Here is a 19,134-nt window from a genome sequence, read left to right as displayed (position 1 = left end):
TTATCATTAGTGCCTAAATATATCCTTTTCACATTACAATAAATCAGCTAAATGACATGATTTTATTGATCAAAATTAGAATATAGATAATATCTATTGAAATATAAGTGGTATTTTGGAGTAGCTTGAAGCACGGTTTATAAAATAACTTATTTTTCAGGCACTTTGTAAGGACACCTATGCACATCAGCTGGATGGTGATGACGTCAAGGAACAAAACATGTCCACCGCTAGGTGGCGCTGCAGGCAAGGGTACTAGTAATATGAGTCATAGTACCTGCCTGTACCTGGCGAAACGTCAATGACCTCTGACGTAATTTTCTCGGAAATTCGCTCATAGATCATATGGTCTAATATTTGTACGCTTGTTAGAGACGCTCTCAGTCGGACTGCTCGAGTTCAGGCACAGAAGTATATCCTGTGCCAACACCGAGGGGTGAACTTGTAACACTCTACAAGTACAAGACTCATTGGGTGGTGGGAAAAATATAATTTATTGTTGCAGGTTCGCGATAGTGAAAACTACTTTGCAATCGTCCGGACATCGACGTGCGCTGCCATCTTCGAATTCTGACATTTTCCGGTTGCCATATTGTTTCCGGTCTAATAATTCAGTCCAGAGAGTTAACATTACAAGGTTGCAGTACTGTCATGCAATACAAGTCGGCGCTTCAGTACCACAGAGTTGCTGCTAAATAACTTAATTCATCACTTAATTTACTCGATGAACTCCACGGCCCCAGGCCAGTATTATTCCGTCTACGACCGTAGAGTAAAGGAGTTTACTCGACTAAAAAGAAAAGAATAAAAAATCTTCACAGCCTTGCGGCCCCGTTGGTCACGGTCGTGGAATTTTCCACCAATCTACAAACTCCTCCCGTGGAGGTCTGACCGTCATTGACTTCGCCGAGAAGTCTATGTTTTGATGCTTGTCTGTGTGTCTGTTAGTGAACAGAATAAGTCGAGAACGCCTGGATGGATTGTTGTTATATTTGGTGTGTTGATGTGTATGTGGGAAATCTCAAGATGATTAGATTTTGGGCGAAGTACTTTGCATAATTAACGAGAAAAGTGTAAAATGTGTTATATTGTATGAGTCTGTATATACTACTAGCTCAGGGTACCAGCTGGAATGTGTTACTCGTGTAGGGGAAGTGTTACTGGTGTAGTAAGGAGATATTCCCATTGGGCCAGGGGGTTTTACCGTGTCGCCTAAAACGTGTTGGCTGGCACAAATTGGCTTCTCACTGACTTTTAGATCTTGATCTTGTGAAATTGCACTGTTCCTCAAGGCACTGCGCAAGTAGTTACCTTCGCCGAGAAGGTTATGCATAGGGTAGCGTTTGTATGTATAAGAAGACCAGCATAACTCAAGAATGCCTGGATGGGTTGTCTTGATATTTGGCATGTTGGTAGGTCTTGGTGAGACCTGAAAATGATTAGATTTTGGGCCCCCTAGCGGCTTGTTATAGTACTGCAGCGGAAATTCCTGTTTTGATATCTCATGTTTTGGATATGCTATGGAACCGACTTTTGAGTGGTAGATAGCTCTTTGGAAAGAGAGTAAAAGGTATCGGTTTGGACACCCTAGCGGCATTTTCTGGGACTGCAGGAGTAGGTTTTGCTTCAGACTGTGAAAGGGAATAACTCAAGAAGGGCTTGATGGATGGTCATGCTTTTTGCTAAGTGGATAGCTTGAGTGATGATTTACATGATTTAATACTTATTATGCAAATCAGTATCTAATTTGCATAACTAATGATGAAAATTGATACATCCTCCAAATTCCATAATAGGACTCACAAACATGTGACATGACCGAGGAAGAGAGAAATAGTGATAAATATCAACTATGCAAATGAAGACCTCTTTTGCATAATTAATGAGAAATACTATAACTCTATAACTTACGTGGTGCTTTGTTTGATTGGATGATAATGATGCAAATCAGATTCTAATTTGCATAATTAATGAGGCAATTTAAAAACCCGCTGTGTTCCATGATATGACTATTCAAATATGCGAATTTGTAACTGAGGAAGAAAGGAATGTTGATAGATAGAAAATATGCAAATGTAGACTTATTTGTATAATTAATGTCAAACTACTATAATTCCATACTAGTTAATGACGGCAATTTCATACTTGTGGCATTTGGAAGTAGTGTGAATGTGAACACCATTGAATCAAATTATGCTAATAAGGAGCTCATTTGCATAATTGATGATAAATGTTAGCATAACCTTCTTTGTTTAGCTCATAGTCCTACTTTGGACAACTTATGTTATTTGGGTGAAGACGACCAACTGGTATGATTCATAATTGATGAGAAACACTCCCAATACGTCAGTCATAAAGGTTATTAAAGATCATTTGGCGAAGGTATGAGGTCGTAGAACTCTTGTTACTACATCAATGAACTCTGAACTCCACGACCTCAGTCCAGCGTTAGCCCGTCAACGGCCGTAGAATTTATCAATAATGTAACGTTATATGTATAAACTCCAAAGCCGTGGAGTTCCATTAGAGGTCATTAGAGGATCTCTTAGAGCAAGGAGGCAAGTGGTAGTCAATTGCACAGCCTCCTCAGTTACAGGGTCTTGCAGGCTTCCCGGGCGGCACCGGCGTCTTGGGGTGAGCGCTGATTCGCGATTCAACTTATCCGGCCCGCATCTGCTTGGGGGACCAGGGAGAAAGAACCTAGCTCAAGGGTACATCGCCCCTCTAAACAGTATGGTATTATCGTCCACCACGAAAGTTGCCTGGTGACTTCTTTGCTGCCGGTTCATAGTTCAGAGCTAGCTAGTGTGGCTCATGGCGGTTATGGTGACACTTTATGTCAAATCATACGTATACGTGGCCTGGTGTCTTTTGTGTGACGTGTTCTACCACTGATTACACCGCCAGATTATCTCCTCTACTTTATTCAAGGTATGCGTTCTCAGCTGTAGTCATTTCTATTCCGAAGAAAGTTAGGTGTATCTAGTCACTGTAAATGTAATGTACATTTTGTCCGTGGATCATGTCTTCAGCACTTTTAGTTAGTCTTTAAACATGACAGAGAGACTGAGAGAGCTGCCACGTCACCCACAGCAAGGCTAGTGCGCCCGCCCCGTTCTAACAGTAGGCTAGCGGGAGTACTACCATCACTCCCACTATCCTACTGCTGGATTGGTGCGAATTGGGGGTGCACTAGCCTTGCCACCAGGTAATACTACTACTCCCGCTATTCTACTGTTGGAACGTTGGGGGTGCACTAGCCTTGCCAACAGGTAATACTATCACTCTCTCAAATATACATACGTCGCCTCCGCAAATTTCCCTTTCGTGAACGGTCGTTGCCTTTGAGAACGGTCGTTGCCAATTCTCAGAACGGACGTTGCCATTTTGAACGGTCGTTGCCAAATCCGATCGACCGATCTTGAATAGACCGATCCCAAAGCCACGCCCCCTGTTCGATTTCGAACACCTCCGTCAAAAACAGGGTTTGACGGACCAAACATGGCCGCCGCGGCTACGTTGAAAATAATGCCACTGACTTCGGTTTAGCTTTTGTGACACTGAAACAAAAAAAGCGGGCCAAATAAGAATGCTATGTCTTCTTTGCTGAAGGCTGTATCCACCAGGTAGAGTTGTCTAAGGAGGGGGTAGATGTACTTGCAGTGAGAGCGTAATGTTTTCGGTCAATGTTAAAGCGGTATGCGCCGCATAGTTTTCCCTTGTCGGTGGGCATCAGCGCCCAGTTTCTGACAAGCAGTCGATGCACGTGTAAAACAGGGTTCATATATCTGTGACAGGGTTCCCACTGTATTGACTGCATGTATAACAGATGCATGGTATTTAGTAACTAAGAATTAAAATGAATCCTTTCACTTCCCTGTTCATTTTCAAGTTAACCAGTTTCACACACCAGTAACTGAAGAGACGAAACTCTGCGCTAGCGGACTTTGTAGTAGTCAGCATGTGGTACAAGATTCCTCTCCTTGAGTGCCCGATCTATTTTCTTTTTAAATTCGTTTTTGTTCTGAGCATGTATTCAACCAATACAGTGGAAAACCTGTCCCAGATATACGTACCCTGCATTACACGTGCCACTTCTGCCCCGCCAACGCTGTTTTTGACGGAGGTGGGCTGAATAGAACAGGGGGTTCTATCGGTCTTCTATTCGTTCGATATGGTGTTCGACAGGATCGGTCTATTCCGAACGCTCGTGCAGTGTTCGGGAACTTCTCGTAACTTCCCGGATTTCTGAGAATTGTGGGTAATGACACTAGTGGCGACAGAAGAAGAGCCACTCGCGCCAGAACTTGTGGAAGCCCAGCCAGGACATTCTAAATCCATCAAGAAGCCATCTTGTTGTTGTTGTCCTTAAACATTTGTTATTTCACCAGGGGTGGTCACTTGCTGCTGGGTTTCACTTTTAATCGTTTCCCCAAATTATGCACCAGAAAATTAAATATTTACAAAAGAGACAATATGAATCTAGGGAACATATATTGCCGATTATCAATCCTTGATTTGACCTTGAAATGTAGCGTGTATGGCAATCAATGTTGTTCTGGTCCCTTGTGTCAAAATAATTTTTCACCAAGTTTTACTACCTTGTTTACCCTTGGACAAGGACACGGATGAGGTGTGACTTTCATTCACCCCTCAATTCACACAGGAACAATTTGCATACCTGCCCAGGTCCTCATTTCTCACCCTAATAATAATATTCTCCCGGGGTGTTAACAGCCCTTTTTGTTCGATTTACTTTGTAATAGCAAGGAGGTTAACCTCCTTGGTAATAGCTGATGGGAGCGGCCAAGATGTACTGGATACTAGTATAACAGCAATGCCGCTCGCCCACCAGGGGGTTCTAGTCTCCCCGAGGGCTCTGGGCGAAGCCCGAGTGGATACTAGAAACCCCAAGGTGGTGGGACTGCTGTTATATCCAGATTTCGAGGCCAGTATACGTAACTTACCCCATTGCATACTTCCCCGAAGCTTCCCTAGTTCATCAGCTCTACCAAATGTTACTTTATTTTGTCCTGAAAGACCAGAAATCTTTCTTTTTGCTTGACGTGTTGACAAACGAGTAACAGCTGTAACGCTAGCACTAAAACATATGGGGAGAGTCACAAATCCTCTGGGCAATTAGAACTAAGAACAGCGGTTGGTCAGTCTAAGAATAGGTCACATGCTTACTATGACCCGGGAAGTTACGAGAAGTTCCCGAACACGCCACGAGCGTTCCGAATTCAAGATCGGTCGCTCGGATTTGGCAACGACCGTTCAAAATGGCAACGCCCGTTCTGAGAAATGGCAACGACCGTTCTTAAAGGCAACGACCGTTCACGAAACGGAAATTTGCGTCGCCTCCCTCTAAGACTTGGCGGGTGTCATCGTCCGCCTTTTGGTGACATTTCACTGCTCAATCAGGTATGACGAAAAATGTCTGGTGGGCACTGGTACGTGACGTCCTCGTCGAGTTCATAGTTCAGCGCTGGGCGGGCCAGACGGGTATGGTGACATATTATGACTCATTGAAAGTGTGTGACAGACGACACTTGGTGTGTTTTGGGTGATAATTCAGGTGTTCTACCACTGTCGACACCGTGAGTTTACCTCCTCTACTTTAATCAAGGTACGGAATGTCTGTAGTCATTTCTAATCCGAAGGAAGTTTAGGAATATCTAGTCAGTAATGCACATTTTGTACGCTTATCATGTCTTCAGCACTTTTAGTTAGTCTGTAAACATGACAGAGGGACTGAGAGAGCTGCCACGTCACCCACAGCAAGGCTAGTGCGCCCGCCCTGTTCTAACAGTAGGCTAGCGGGAGTATTGCCATCACTCCCGCTATTCTACTGCTGGAACGTTGGGGGCGCACTAGCCTTGCCACCTGGTAATACTAGTACTCCCGCGCCTACTGTTGGAACGTTGGGGCGCACTAGCCTTGCTGTGGGTGACAGCCCTCAGCCCCTATGTAGAAATGTCTGTAGAATAACTAAAAGTGTTAAAGGAATCCAGGTAGACTTGAGTTAATCTCCAAGCAGATCTATCGGTGGCAATGGCAGTATCCAACTGGCAAAGGCAGTATTGGCCACCGAGTACTGCTTTTGCCAGTTGGATACTGCCATTGCCACCGACAGATCTGCTTGGTGATTATTCTTGAGTGCTTAATTTCATGACATGTAGCCCTGAACACACAGCGAGATTGTGACGCACGGTGTATTCGGGCAAACTACCTGCCATGTTCACAGTGAGAAATTTGTCGAAAAGAATTCGCGAGACGATCATGTCCTGGCACTAAAATTATGCATGTATTGCAATTGCTTATAACTGAGGCCGGCCATGTGTAGATAAACATATGATGATATTGATTGATTATTCATGTCTGAAATGACAGATGGACAATAGCTCGAAGCAGTGTTGTTTTCCTTCAAATTTCAGTTTTATTCATACTGCTCTGTATGTACTACCCTGCACTGAAATAACAGGGCAAAGATATATAAGTGTGACTTGTCACGTATTTCCAAGGTCTACCGCTACCATATAGACATCATGTTAGACTTGAATTATTTATGAGAGACAGGTTTTTGAGGTCGTACGATTACAAGTGGGTGCATACTAATATTTCAAAATGATAAAGATAATGAATATTTCGCTTGTTATCATCCTGTTTTACATTGTGATACTATATGCAGCATAATCAATAAACTCCTTGGTTATATGAACTGAACAACAAAGGAAAAGAGACTAACAAAATACAACAAAATGTTGTGTGAACTTGTTGGGATTTACAGAGGATACAGATTATTGCCATGTCCAGGTGTTCCGTTGTAGTTTCTACAACTGTAGGTTGAAGGCGTATTCAATTGCGCTTGTAATGCAAACATTCTGTTGTGGTGGTTTCAAATAAAGGTGGTCTTGTTCAGCAGAGCTGTCACTGGATGACGTATGACATATTTCACCTGTGATACGATCTCGCGTGACTGCACGAGAGTCTGGATATTCAAATTCTATTGTAACCGTGCCGAAATCATGACCACACCCACTTGAATGCTAACAGTAGTACATAATAAGTTATATGCCACAAATAGTTACTCAAGCAACTGCATATGCCAAATGACAGTTACTCAAGCAACTGGATGAAGTTTGAAACAGACGTTTCAGGCAGCATCCGACTAAAACGTCATGACTGTTTTAAAATCTATCCAGTTGTTTGTCAATGAGTAGCTCAGTACTAGTGTCGTTTGACGTACTAGTATCTTAATACCTGGATGTCTAACCTTCATCGACGTAACAGCTGGATATGATTCTGGAAACGCGGTCATAAGAAGATATGTATAGCCGTCGCCCGACGTCACCAAATGCCGTGTGATCCGTCGATACCTGCGTCCCAAATCTGATGACGTCACATGCCTTTTCTATCTTCGCCAAAAATGTTTTCGGCTCGCGTTGGTGTGTGTGTGTGTACCAGGTACAAGGAAGATACTTAGATAGTAGATAGTATCTCGATCTCAGCTTGTTTCTGTCCCTCTCTCCCTCCCATCCTCCATCTTTCTCTCTTTCTCTAACTTAGAACAGCTACTACACGAATTACATTTAGTGCACATTAGAAAATTGATGCTAGCTCCATCGTAAATGTAGCTGTTCTAACTGTATTTAACTAACTAACAAGATTTGTTTTCACTTCATATACAGCGAATAACCATGGGTAACCTGATCGGAGCCCTTAAATTGCTGGGATGGAGCAACCAGACGTTGACACCAAACCGTGAGGAGGATTTCGTGGAGAAAAACATCGGTTTCCCGTGTCGTGTGGTGACCGGAAACAAGGCCGTGCAGTCCGTCTTCGACATCGATCTTTTCAGAAAGGAAGAGTTCCATTTTGGCGTAGCAAAAATCCGGAAGGACTTCACGAAAGGTGTTTGTCCAAGCGTTACGTCTAACGGAAAGATCCACGAGAAAAATAAGGGTTTTTTGATAGAAGTCATGTCAAAGGCTTACGGAGAAATCCTGGCATCAACCGCATCGGCCGTGCTGTCCAACATCTCTAAATGGGGAAGTAAACCAAGCGACTTCGAGGTAAAGTTAACGGCAGTTGTGGTGGATGCTCTTTTCCCAACCGTCTTTGGGAAATCAAAACCACCTTTTAACGCTGAAGAAGTCGACCTTTATGCAGATGGTGCGATTGAATTAAGGTCAGACATCTTGGAAGCAATAGCAGGAGAAGATCTCGACAAGACACGCCAGGCATTGCTGTCCATCCTTGGGAAAATAAAGACATCAGAGAGGTAAGCGACGAGAGAGGGCTAATCGTTTGACGTCTCTTATTATGAAGAATTAAACTGATCTCAAAAAAATGTGCTCACCTGAATTTTCAATTGTTTCGCGAAGTCTTCCACAGCATTCTGACCCAATGATTCTAGACACGCGAGTGTTTAAAATTCACGTTTGACGTCAGAATTGTGTCAAAGGTTAATGGAAGTTGATATCGCCCCTCGTCCCGGTTGAGAGAAGGGTTGCACGCCCTGATGTAGATTTTTCTCCTGTCACAAAGTAGTCATGTTCGGTATCCAGAATATCATCACCCGGCCCTCCAACGAAACAGTGTTTTTAGAGTTGGAGAACATTTCGATTCTTCATAATGTATATAACTAACACTTGACGTCTCATTTATAATTAATGTTTCTATCTAAATGCGTTGTAAGTGTAGCCAAGTGATAATGTGTGCACAGCCTATAAATTTTCTATCATTTAATATGTATTTAAAGATACCGCAAGCTGATGGATCTTGGCAAATCGCATGGATTGGGAGAAGAAGAGGCAACGGCCCAACTGCTCTTCTCGGTAGTGTTCAACGGGCTCCGCGGCATCAGGGGGAATCTCCTGACATCCTTCGCCCGCTTGGACACCATCAGCGCGGAGGACCGGGAGGAGCTACGGGAGGAAGCGCTTGCTGCCCTGAAGAAACACGGAGGCCTGACTCGCCAGGCCCTGGAGGAAATGCCGAAGATTGAGAGCTTCGTCTTGGAAGCGTTGCGGGCGGGCCCCAGTCCAGACTTCTTTAGCACCATCGCGACGCGCTCAACGACTGTCAAGTACACAACGGAGAGTGGTCAACGTGAAGTGGAGGTACGAAATAACTAAAGTTCCAAATCCACAACAGGAAATTCACAAGAACTACCGATATTTCACGGAGACCGTGCTACGAACTTTAACTGCTCTCCAGCCCATATACCATCATCTCTTTGTTCGTTTATTTCCAGGTTAAGGAAGGTGAACGTGTGTATGCCAGCTCCTACTGGGCGCTGAGGGACCCTGCTGTATTCGACAAACCAGACGACTTCGTGTGGCGCAGGTTTCTCGGCCCGGATGGTGAAGCTCGCAGGGAACACCACGTCATCTTTCACGGACGACTCACCGATACACCTGCGGCCAACAACCACATGTGCCCCGGCAAAGACGTCGCGCTGTCCGTGATCAAAGGCAGCATCGCAATTTTCAACACCTTCTTTGGATGGGAACTCCAGGAGCCGCCGGTGTGGACGGGGACGAAGATTGCTCGCTTTGGACAGCCTGACAACGAAGTGAAAATCAAGTCATTCTGGGTGCAGCACTCTGAAGACTTTAAAAAGATCTTTCCATCACACTTCGACGACATCCGTCACGTAAGTTTCAAAATTCTACATTCATCGCATCATATGAAGTCGTAGTATGATTGTAACGATGCCGAGGAAACGTTGGTTGATTCCGCAAGGGTCGGAATCTTACATACGCACGGAGCCCTGCTACCTATAAACGACGCAATTAAATAGCATGATGGCTCTGTGTTTCCCTCCTGTAATATTACTATACAACTCATGTATTTACAGGGACTAGGTGAGGTTGATGGCATCGACGTACTCGTCAAAGTGAAGACTGGGTCGTATCGCGGCGCTGGAACAAATGGAAACGTCTACATCCGTCTCTATGACGACAAAGGCCGTCAGTCCCGTGAGTTGCAGTTGGATGTGTGCTGGAAAGATGATTTTGAAAAAGGAAGCGAAGGACAGTAAGTAGATTTCTGCATTTTCTAAGTTTTAAAATGCACCTGCCAAAAAGAGAATGCTGTACTAGATCTACGTGTTCATAGATGGTACAATAATATTGATGCTTTACGGACTAAAACGGTGAAGACAAAATTTCGATGTGAACATTTTGAAACGAACGAAAATCACCGGAGACAAAAACTGGTATTTTTGAAGATAAAAATTTTTTGTCTTGCTTTATTTCTGTAAATATTTGAAGCTTAGACAGCTATTCTAAATGGTGTCCTGATCTCAGCTGAACTGATAGTGTTCAATATTACTGATGAAGGCAGAGGTTTATGCATTGCACAGAGCTTGGCATGATGCTGTTAACAATTTGATAATACAATGTTCAACTCGTGCTTATCATTTGTCGCAACAAATGTTTAATTGACTACCACCTGAAGTACTGAGTGTTATTATATACAACTTCATTTTGCTCACAGGTACAAACTGAAGGATGTGAAAGTGGCTCCTGCGATCCTGAAAATGGAGCTTTTTCGGGATGGTTCCAATCCAGATGACGACTGGTACTGTGACTACGTCTCTGTCCAACTCAACCCGGACAACAACGGACCTACATACGACTTCCCTGTTCATCGTTGGATCAAGAAAAGTGAGTCTTTTTTTTATCTTCAAATCGATAAAAGAATATATGTAGCAGTCTCTCTGGAACTGTAATGAATTTCGGCTGACGGCGTGTAGCTGTGCAAATGTGTTCCTCCACTAGCACTCGCATGGTATGTATGTGGATTTGGTACTGCTCCGCCCACCCGAGGAGTTGTTGGTTCCCGAGGGGATGCCAACAAACCCCCGAGAACCCAGCTGTCTTTTCGAAGCAAATAATACATTTATTGAAAAGGACATGCATTTTTGTTAACTTGAAGGTGTTTAAGTTCAAATGCAAGAGGACGGAAGGAGAAATGTATAACCTCCCTGACCAGACCATGACAAATTATGAAGCACTTCTGACCTAGTGGTCGTGACAGGTCGTTCGGCGTAATATGACCAGCTGCTGCCGCGCCGCGTGCCTGCGAAGCTGGTGTGTTACGCCGAATGGCGGTTATACCGGCTATACAGATACAGATACAGATACAGTGGGATCGACCAGTGCTGTGTGTTACTGGTAATTATAAGAAAACAAACTACCTGGTGGCCTCCCAAGGGGTAGGGGTGTACTAAGTAACGAATAAATTGACTAAGTTGGAGACGCCCACAACTTTGTCCAATCCGGTTGATGGAACGTTACTTACTGGTGGGCGTCTCCAACTTAGTAAATTCATTCGTTACGTAGTACACCCCTGCCCCTTGGGAGGCCACACTATGTGGATTTAGTCACTAGAAATGCACGCTCCTGATTGGCTGAAGAAAGATTGCCGGGTTTTAAGTACTACTTATACATATATCTATATAACATCTGCATTTTTATGTATATATATATATGGATGTGTGTGTGTGTGTGTGTGTGTGTGTGTGTGTGTGAGTGTGTGTGTGTGTGTGTGTGTGTGTGTGTGTGTGTGTGTGTGTGTGTGTGTGTGTGTGTGTGTGAATAAGCACCATACAAACGCACACTTCAATTTCAGCAAAATTCATGTAATGTGTAAGGTTGCTGCATCCGCGTGCGTGATATGGTATGTCAGCAAGCGATTTTGTTTTAAACGTAGTGAATGGTACTAATAACTCATATCTCTCAACAGATGACCACGTGTGGCTGATTCCCGGCAAATGTGAGCTTTCTCTGGATGACCCGACCACCAAAGACCGCTAGGAGGAGCTTCAAAATTCTGTTAATGAAAAAGTGATGAGTTTCTGTAGATGTTGTTTGTTAAGTCTAAGGCAGTAATGTACATGGAAATGTACCTGTAAGCTAGACCGTTGATCCAGGACGGAATGATAGACACTTTCATATGTTGACACTATCATTTGTTGTAGTGTTCTGTATTCCATGTCTTTTCTTCACGCATATGTATGATTAGTTAACTGTTGAGGTGTTACGCATATGTGCATGAATGATGCTGGTGAACATAGAGAGTTACGGTAAGAAACAATCGAGCGTTTTATAGAGTGACAATTTTTCACAAGAAGTCTATCATATATGTTTTTTTGTATCAGATATCAAGAGTGTATTACCATAATATCGACCTACAAATATAACTGGTGAGTGAAGTACAATCATTATAAAACAATTATCATACGGACGCTAGAAGACATCTTGCTACCTATATATCCTTCTGCAAGGAGTGTAACCAAGATTTAGTAAAAACTTTGAACATCCTAACATAAGTTAACACACACAACCGGTCATATTCTAGGACTTTGGTTGTAGTAGTAGCCATTAAGAACAGCGGTAGCCATAAACCATGTATCGTTTGCTCTGTTTGGGATTATGGTGGTATAAGTATACTCATTTAGGCGCCGCATAAACATGCGATGTACCGACAGGTAATAAAGAATTGTGACAAAAATGTGTTGTATTCATAACTCTATCGGGCCAGCGATCATGTACTGATAACTTATCCTCCAAGCAGAGGAGGGGTTCCGGCAGGTTTTTGATGGTCTTTGATGTGTTTTTAGGCGTTGTTTTTGAAGCAAAGAGACAAAAAAATGACAAAGTAAAAAGCCCGACAAAAACGCCTAAAAACACATCTAAAACCTGTCGGAACCCCTCCCCTGCTTGGAGAGTACTGATACCCCCCCCCCCTGGTTGGAGAGTACTGGTACCCCCCCCCCCCCCTCCTGAGGATTTATTTGTTCGTGTATAAATCCAGAGCTGATGACAAAGAATAAGGGTTCATCGCCCCTCGAAAACTTGTCCGGTGTTATCGTCCGCCTTTTGGTGACACTTCACGTTCAACCAGGTATGACGAAAGTTGTCTGGTGACTTGTTTGTCGAGGTCATAGTTCAGCGCTAGTTAGGCCAGTGAAAGTGTGACAGACGTCGCTTGGTGTCTTTTGGGTGACATTTCATCAGGTGTGTTCAATCGCTGACGACGCGGTGAGATTATCTCATCTCCTTCTATCTATTTATATATCTATTTATTTTTGTTATCTTTATACAGGGTAGACGCGCTCAGTGCTTAACACACTGCTTTACAGGCGTGCCCCTATTCTATCATTCAAAGTATGGGTTTTGGAATGGACTGGTAAAAAGCAACATTTATGGAGGGTAGCTAAAACATAACATCCTTTCAGTAGTTTTTGCCTTGAAGTTCGTTCCTTCAAGGTCCTTTGTTCTTTCAAGGTCTCTTGTTCTTTCAAATGCGTAAAAACGATGGCCTACTATTAGGGTCGTCTTTCGACTTATGTAATGCCCCCTGGCCCTTATGCTCTTTTGTTTCTTGTCTTGGGTAGTCTTCTTGGAAAGGCCCTTCTGTTATAGCCTCATTAGCAGGCTCTCCAAGTCTGGCTTTCATTCTCATGTCATATTAGTTCTATTGCATTTAGTTTCTACTGCCATCTCTGATTATCTATTCGTTGTTGCCAGCCTCCGTAGACGAACCGAGAAAAGTAAGAATAGAAAGCGTGTGCAACAGAACTAATATGCCATCAGAAAAAAAAGACTTGTAGAGTCTGCTGAACAGACTACTTCTGTGGTTGGACGTCTTCATTTGCATAATTCTTCTCGTGATGCACACCGAGACATCATTGAAGCACTAGGGTGCAGGTGTGTCTCATTTTACTCCGGATTTTTCCATTGCTTGGAGAAAGTTGGCTTTCCGGATAGTACACGTTCTCCATACAATGTACAATCTAGGATAATCGCTAGAATCGGCCGATGCATTCTGTTCAGCCCAGCTGGATTCAGAAGCCGCACGATTTCGCCTTCGGTTTGGCTGCAAATTTCTGTAGTCTAGTCTAGCGCAAAATAGTAACAAGGGTAACAATGTAAAAACATTATCATGGCGACGGTGGCCTGTCGGTAGAAATGTGAGAAATATATTCAATTGATATGATTGGCAGTACAACCATTGGTCTAAAGTTATCTCCGTATGTGTGTGTGTGTGTGTGTGTGTGTGTGTGTGTTTGTATGTGTGTTTTTTAGACGGCACTAATGCTACGGTCACATTTGCACCGATATCTCTCGGTGTGTGCACGATTAGCTCACGGGGCCTATTTGTCACCGGGTCCTTGGCTGATTTTAACTCCGAGTTAAAGTCACGCCGGGCCCCGGCCGGGTCTAAAATAGCCCGTTAGCCGAAGAGTGTCACGCGAGGCCACGCCCAAAAGTGCAAAGAACATCCCGTAATTTACCCGCCGGGGGCTCTTTTCCGTTTGTGACTGTAGCATAACAAAGATTACTACACCATGGCAAGAATGTTACATATACCACAGCTACTACACAAATCACATTCAGTGCACATTATAAAAGTGATGTTGTTTTTACTGCAGATATAACTGGTCTAACTGTATCCATCTATAAAATGTCACAATGTACATTTCTTTTCTCTTGATAGTGAATAACCATGGGCAACCAAATCGGAACGATTGGATATCTGAGATCGTACAACCAGGCGATAAAACCGGATCGCAAGGAGGATTTCGTGGAGGACAACATCGGTTTTCCGTGTCGTGTGGTGACCGGAAATAAGGCCGTGCAGTCCGTCTTCGACATCGACCTTTTCAAAAAAGAAGAGTTCCATTTTGGCGTAACACAAGTTCGGAAGGACTTCTCGGAAGGTGTTTGTCCATGCACCTTGTCCAACGGCAAAATCCACGAGAAAAATAAGGGGTTTTTGATTGAAGTCATCTCAAAGGCTTACGGAGAGATCCTGACATCAACCGCAAAGTCCGTGCTGTCCAACATCTCTAAATGGGGAAGTGGACCAATGGACGACTTCGAGTCGAAGCTGCTGACAGTGGTGGCAGATGCCATTCTCCCTAACATCTTCGGGAAATCAGCAACACCTTTTAGCGCTGAAGAAATCATACTTTATTCAGATGGTGCAATTGAGTTAAGGTCATGCATCTTGGAAGCAATAGCAGGAGAAGATCTCGACAAGACACGTGAAGCATTGCTGTCTATCCTTGAGAAAATGAAGACATCAGAGAGGTAGGTGACAAGAACAGACTAGCAGTTCGAGTGTCTGTTTTATCACCTTTGATCTATTTGAATGCGGTGTAAATGAAGTTACTAATAGGTGACGGTTATGTGTACTGTGACTAAAAATCTTCTATTTTTATCTAAAGGTACCGCCAACTGATGGATCTTGGCAAATCGCATGGATTAGAAGAAAAGGAGACAACGGCCCAACTGCTCCTCCCGGTATTCTTCAACGGGCTTCGCGGCACCCACGCAAATCTTGTGTCATCCTTTGCCTGCTTGGACACCCTCAGCGCGGAGGACCGAGAGGAGCTACGGGAGGAAGCGCTTGCTGCCCTGAAGAAACACGGAGGCCTGACCCGTGAGGCCCTGGAGGAGATGCCGAAAATTGAGAGCTTCGTCTTGGAAGCGCTGCGAGCCTGTCCAAGTCCGAATTTTTGGAGCACCATCGCGACTCGTTCAACGACTGTCCCGTACACCACAGAGAGCGGAGAACACACGGTGGAGGTGGGTACCAATCAAATTACGCGTCATCATTTGACATCATCGCTGCGTTCTCCGCCATATTAGTGTTCCTATTTGCATTTTAGACAATACTATCTGAAGCTATGTTTTTTGACATTTAAAGATCTCCCGGCCCTCTTGGATGATCTTTATTTAAATATCTACAGTTTAAAGAGAAGAATTTCAGAAAGATACTTCAAATTGCTGTATACACTATACACTACAATCCGCTAAAGTGCAAATAGGGACACCAACATGGTCATCAGCGCTTGTCTTCTTCATCGATATGTGACCTGAGCTTTGGAATTACATTGGGATTGTACAGCAGATAAATGACATAAAACTCTTTTAACGTTAATATAGCTCGTCCAGATACACATTTTCTTTGTTCTTTTATTTCCAGATTAAGGAAGGTGAACGTGTGTATGCCTGTCCCTATTGGGCGCTGAGGGACCCTGCTGTCTTCGACAAACCAGACGACTTCGTGTGGCGCAGGTTTCTCGGCCCGAAGGGTGAAGCTCGCAGGGAACACCACGTCATCTTTCACGGACGACTCACCGATACACCCGCGGCCAACAACCACATGTGCCCCGGCAAAGACGTCGCGTTGTCCGTGATCAAAGGCAGCATCGCCATTCTCAACACCTTCTTTGGATGGGAACTCCAAGAGCCGCCGGTATGGACGGGGACGAAGATAGCTCGCGGTAGTCAACCCGACAACGAAGTGAAAACCAAGTCATTCTGGGTGCAGCGCCCTGAGGACTTGAAAGAGATCTTTCCATCCCACTTCGATGACATCCGTGACGTAAGTTATCAAAAGTCAACATTCATCGCCTCATAGGAAATTATAATGTGATTGTAACGAAGCATATTTGTATATATGATGTGCTCCTTTGTCTGTCTGTCTGTCTGTCTGTCTGTCTGTCTAAATGTGTGTGTTTCTATATGTGTATGCCTGTCGGTCTGTCTCTCTCATCTTTATGTGTGTGTGTGTGTGTGTGTGTGTGTGTGTGTGTGTGTGTGTGTGTGTAAATAAGCCTGACACAAACTCATAGTTCAATTGTAACAAGTATGACTTTAGAAATTCATGACTACTGACTCATGCCTATCAACAGATGACCACGTGTGGCTGATTCACGGCAAATGTGAGATTTCCCTGGACGACCTGACCCGGCCAAAGACCGCTAGGAGAAGCTTCAAAATTCTGTTTATGTAGGATTGATGAGTTTCTGTTGATGTTGTTGGTTAAATCAAAGACGTAATGTACATGTAACTATGCATGTAAGCTAGGCCGTTAACGAAATGATAGACACTTTCATATGTTAACCCTATCATTTGATGTAGTGTTTTGTCTTCCATGACTTTTGTTTGTATGAATTATGCTGGTGAACTTTTAGTTAGAGTTTCAGTTAGAAATGAAGAATCGCAGAATTGGTAGCGGTTTATAGAGTTTAAATTTTTCAAGAAGTCTATCAAGTATCATACATATTTCGGGTATCATATATCAAGAGTGTATTACTGGTGAGTGAAGTACAACCATTAGTAAAATAGCTTATTACATGGATTCTAAAAGATATCTTCCTACCTATATATCCTTCTTCAAGGAATGTTCGTTGAACATCATAGCTCAAGGGCAAAGTTAACACACAAAATCAGTAATTCTAGTGCTTTGGTGGCGGTAGTATCGAACAGCAGTAGTCATTAACCATTTATTATTTGCGTTGTTTGGGGGCAGCAATGTGTCGCAGTGGAATAAAGAATATTCATTTGGGCATCACATATGCGGTGTACTTACGGATCTATTTGGGAATAAAGTATTTTTTCTGGCTAGCAAGATTTTCTTTTCTTGTCATGTTTAAGGAAATATCAAGATATGTCTTTTTCCTTTCTTGAATAATGTTACTAATTACTTCAAGAAAAATTTTGTGAGAAAAAAATTATTAAGATAATATATTTTCAACTTGTGGAGAATATGTTTTCTTAAACACAGAAAGATTTCTATTTCTAAGAAACTTTGTCTGTGTATAAGAAGAAACAAGAAAAATAAGAAAAAGCATTTTCGTTGTGTAAGATACTTAAAATGTTTGAGTATTCAAAATGACTGTCCCCAGAAAAAAAAAACACTGGCTAATAGTAATACTGGTATTTTTAATCACCATAAAAATCGTCATGAGAAATTGGTTTGACTTAAACGAAAGGCCTCTGTTTACCTGACATAAATGGGACATTAGGCGTGACTGCTGACAGGTGGATTTAGTGGAAGCTGGAAAATAATGAAATTGTCCGACTACTACTAGTTTCCTACAGGATCATACCTTATAACACAGGCCGGCGTTAGTGTTAGCAATGTGCATATCTACATATCTACATTGTGCGGCGAACTCCTTGGCTTTGCAAGACGTACTCACATACCAAGTGATTTTGAAATATCAAGACAATCCATTTTGGTCTTCTCGAGCTATCGTGTTGACATCCAGACACACACAAGAACGCTCCAGAAAACATATTAACAATCTGGCAAAAGTATTTAATGACGCGGAATGTGACACGATGTTGTGGTATTGGTCCAGTAGAACTAACCCAACAATAGAGACAAAACTAAAGTTATGATATTTTCTAAAGATGCGCGAACAAGTAATAGCCAAAACCATAGTTTTCAATCACAGGGACAAACTTTAAACATAACTAACTTCTATACATACATACTTAGGGGTACGCCAAAAATAATTAATCAAGCAACTGGATAAGATTTTGAAACAGTCAGACGTTTCAGACAGTATCCACTGTCTTTCGTCAGTCACTGACGAAAGACAGTGGATACTGTCTGAAACGTCTGACTGTTTCAAAATCTTATCCAGTTGCTTGAGTAATTATTTTTGGCGTATCTTATTACCTGGATGTCTAACCTTCATCAACATACTTAGGGGTAGATATAACACCCTCTGGTTCTTTTCATCGAGCAACAAAACAACTTAGAATAAAAGCCCTCCGGGCTTCATTTAAACTAAAGTCCATTCTCATGGCAAATCATAACCCATCCATACCTTTGGCCCTCGATCTATTTAATAGCCTAGTTAAACCAATCCTGCTATATTGTAGTGAAATACTGGGAACAAATGTTCAGTCACGAGACCTAATACTCCATGGAGTAACTGAGAATCCAAATGAAAACATTAGGAAATCTGTATCTGACATAATATCTCCGGTTTTAGGATCAGATGTGAATATCCGTAAGGCAACCCGTGTCGGGAAAAAAACCGAACCATCTTCTACTCGACCTGTTCTTCTCCGACTTAGTAGATACAGTGACAAGCTAAATATTATATATCGATCTAGTGATCTAGCAAACCAAAATATAACAGTGGTCCAACCATCAATTTCGTACGAAATTTCCGATCTGGAATATATTTTACTAAATTTCTGCAAGATACTTCTTCGCGTCCCCAGAAGTTCTTTTAACGCTGCTGTGAGAGGCGAATTGGGTATGTAATATGTATCCATTATACATAGATTCTCAGACTCAAATGGT

At 42.9% G+C, this 19,134-nt stretch overlaps 2 protein-coding genes across 6 annotated transcripts; both read left to right on the top strand.

Annotated features, from left to right (window-relative positions):
• The first annotated feature begins 2,798 nt into the window (after window positions 1–2,798).
• On the top strand, window positions 2,799–12,649 carry LOC136425401 (uncharacterized). Of its 4 annotated transcripts, none has more exons than XM_066414260.1 (7): window positions 2,799–2,931; window positions 7,692–8,284; window positions 8,765–9,125; window positions 9,260–9,661; window positions 9,866–10,044; window positions 10,507–10,676; window positions 11,758–12,649. In XM_066414260.1, exons 2-7 carry the CDS (start codon window positions 7,701–7,703, stop codon window positions 11,826–11,828), a joined length of 1,767 nt encoding a protein of 588 aa, XP_066270357.1. In that variant the 5' UTR covers window positions 2,799–2,931; window positions 7,692–7,700; the 3' UTR covers window positions 11,829–12,649. The 4 variants fall into 4 exon arrangements, with proteins under 4 accessions (XP_066270357.1, XP_066270359.1, XP_066270360.1 ...); XM_066414262.1 differs by lacking the exon at window positions 2,799–2,931 and adding an exon at window positions 3,090–3,208; XM_066414263.1 differs by lacking the exon at window positions 2,799–2,931 and adding an exon at window positions 5,487–5,600.
• A 257-nt stretch (window positions 12,650–12,906) lies between these two features.
• LOC136424928 (uncharacterized) lies at window positions 12,907–17,441 on the top strand. Of its 2 annotated transcripts, none has more exons than XM_066413582.1 (5): window positions 12,907–13,031; window positions 14,515–15,110; window positions 15,248–15,608; window positions 16,009–16,410; window positions 16,721–17,441. In XM_066413582.1, exons 2-5 carry the CDS (start codon window positions 14,524–14,526, stop codon window positions 16,736–16,738), a joined length of 1,368 nt encoding a protein of 455 aa, XP_066269679.1. In that variant the 5' UTR covers window positions 12,907–13,031; window positions 14,515–14,523; the 3' UTR covers window positions 16,739–17,441. The 2 variants fall into 2 exon arrangements, with proteins under 2 accessions (XP_066269679.1, XP_066269678.1); XM_066413581.1 differs by having other exon boundaries at window positions 12,921–13,055.
• Window positions 17,442–19,134: the final 1,693 nt, after the last annotated feature.

The sequence above is a fragment of the Branchiostoma lanceolatum genome, chromosome 19 (genome assembly GCF_035083965.1).
Source record: "Branchiostoma lanceolatum isolate klBraLanc5 chromosome 19, klBraLanc5.hap2, whole genome shotgun sequence".
Classification (NCBI taxonomy): Eukaryota; Metazoa; Chordata; class Leptocardii; order Amphioxiformes; family Branchiostomatidae; genus Branchiostoma; species Branchiostoma lanceolatum.
Note: the sequence above shows the minus strand (reverse complement) of the source record. Positions and strands in the feature narration are given on the sequence as shown.

Excerpts from the sequence above, each read along its gene's own strand:
- LOC136425401 (XM_066414260.1), top strand. The coding sequence starts at position 7,701 with ATGGGTAACCTGATCGGAGCCCTTAAATTGCTGGGATGGAGCAACCAG. Across the intron at positions 8,285-8,764 it reads AAAATAAAGACATCAGAGAG|ATACCGCAAGCTGATGGATC; the intron begins GTAAGCGACGAG and ends ATGTATTTAAAG. Across the intron at positions 10,045-10,506 it reads GAAAAAGGAAGCGAAGGACA|GTACAAACTGAAGGATGTGA; the intron begins GTAAGTAGATTT and ends TTTTGCTCACAG.
- LOC136424928 (XM_066413582.1), top strand. The coding sequence starts at position 14,524 with ATGGGCAACCAAATCGGAACGATTGGATATCTGAGATCGTACAACCAG. Across the intron at positions 15,111-15,247 it reads AAAATGAAGACATCAGAGAG|GTACCGCCAACTGATGGATC; the intron begins GTAGGTGACAAG and ends TTTTATCTAAAG. Across the intron at positions 15,609-16,008 it reads GCGGAGAACACACGGTGGAG|ATTAAGGAAGGTGAACGTGT; the intron begins GTGGGTACCAAT and ends TTTTATTTCCAG.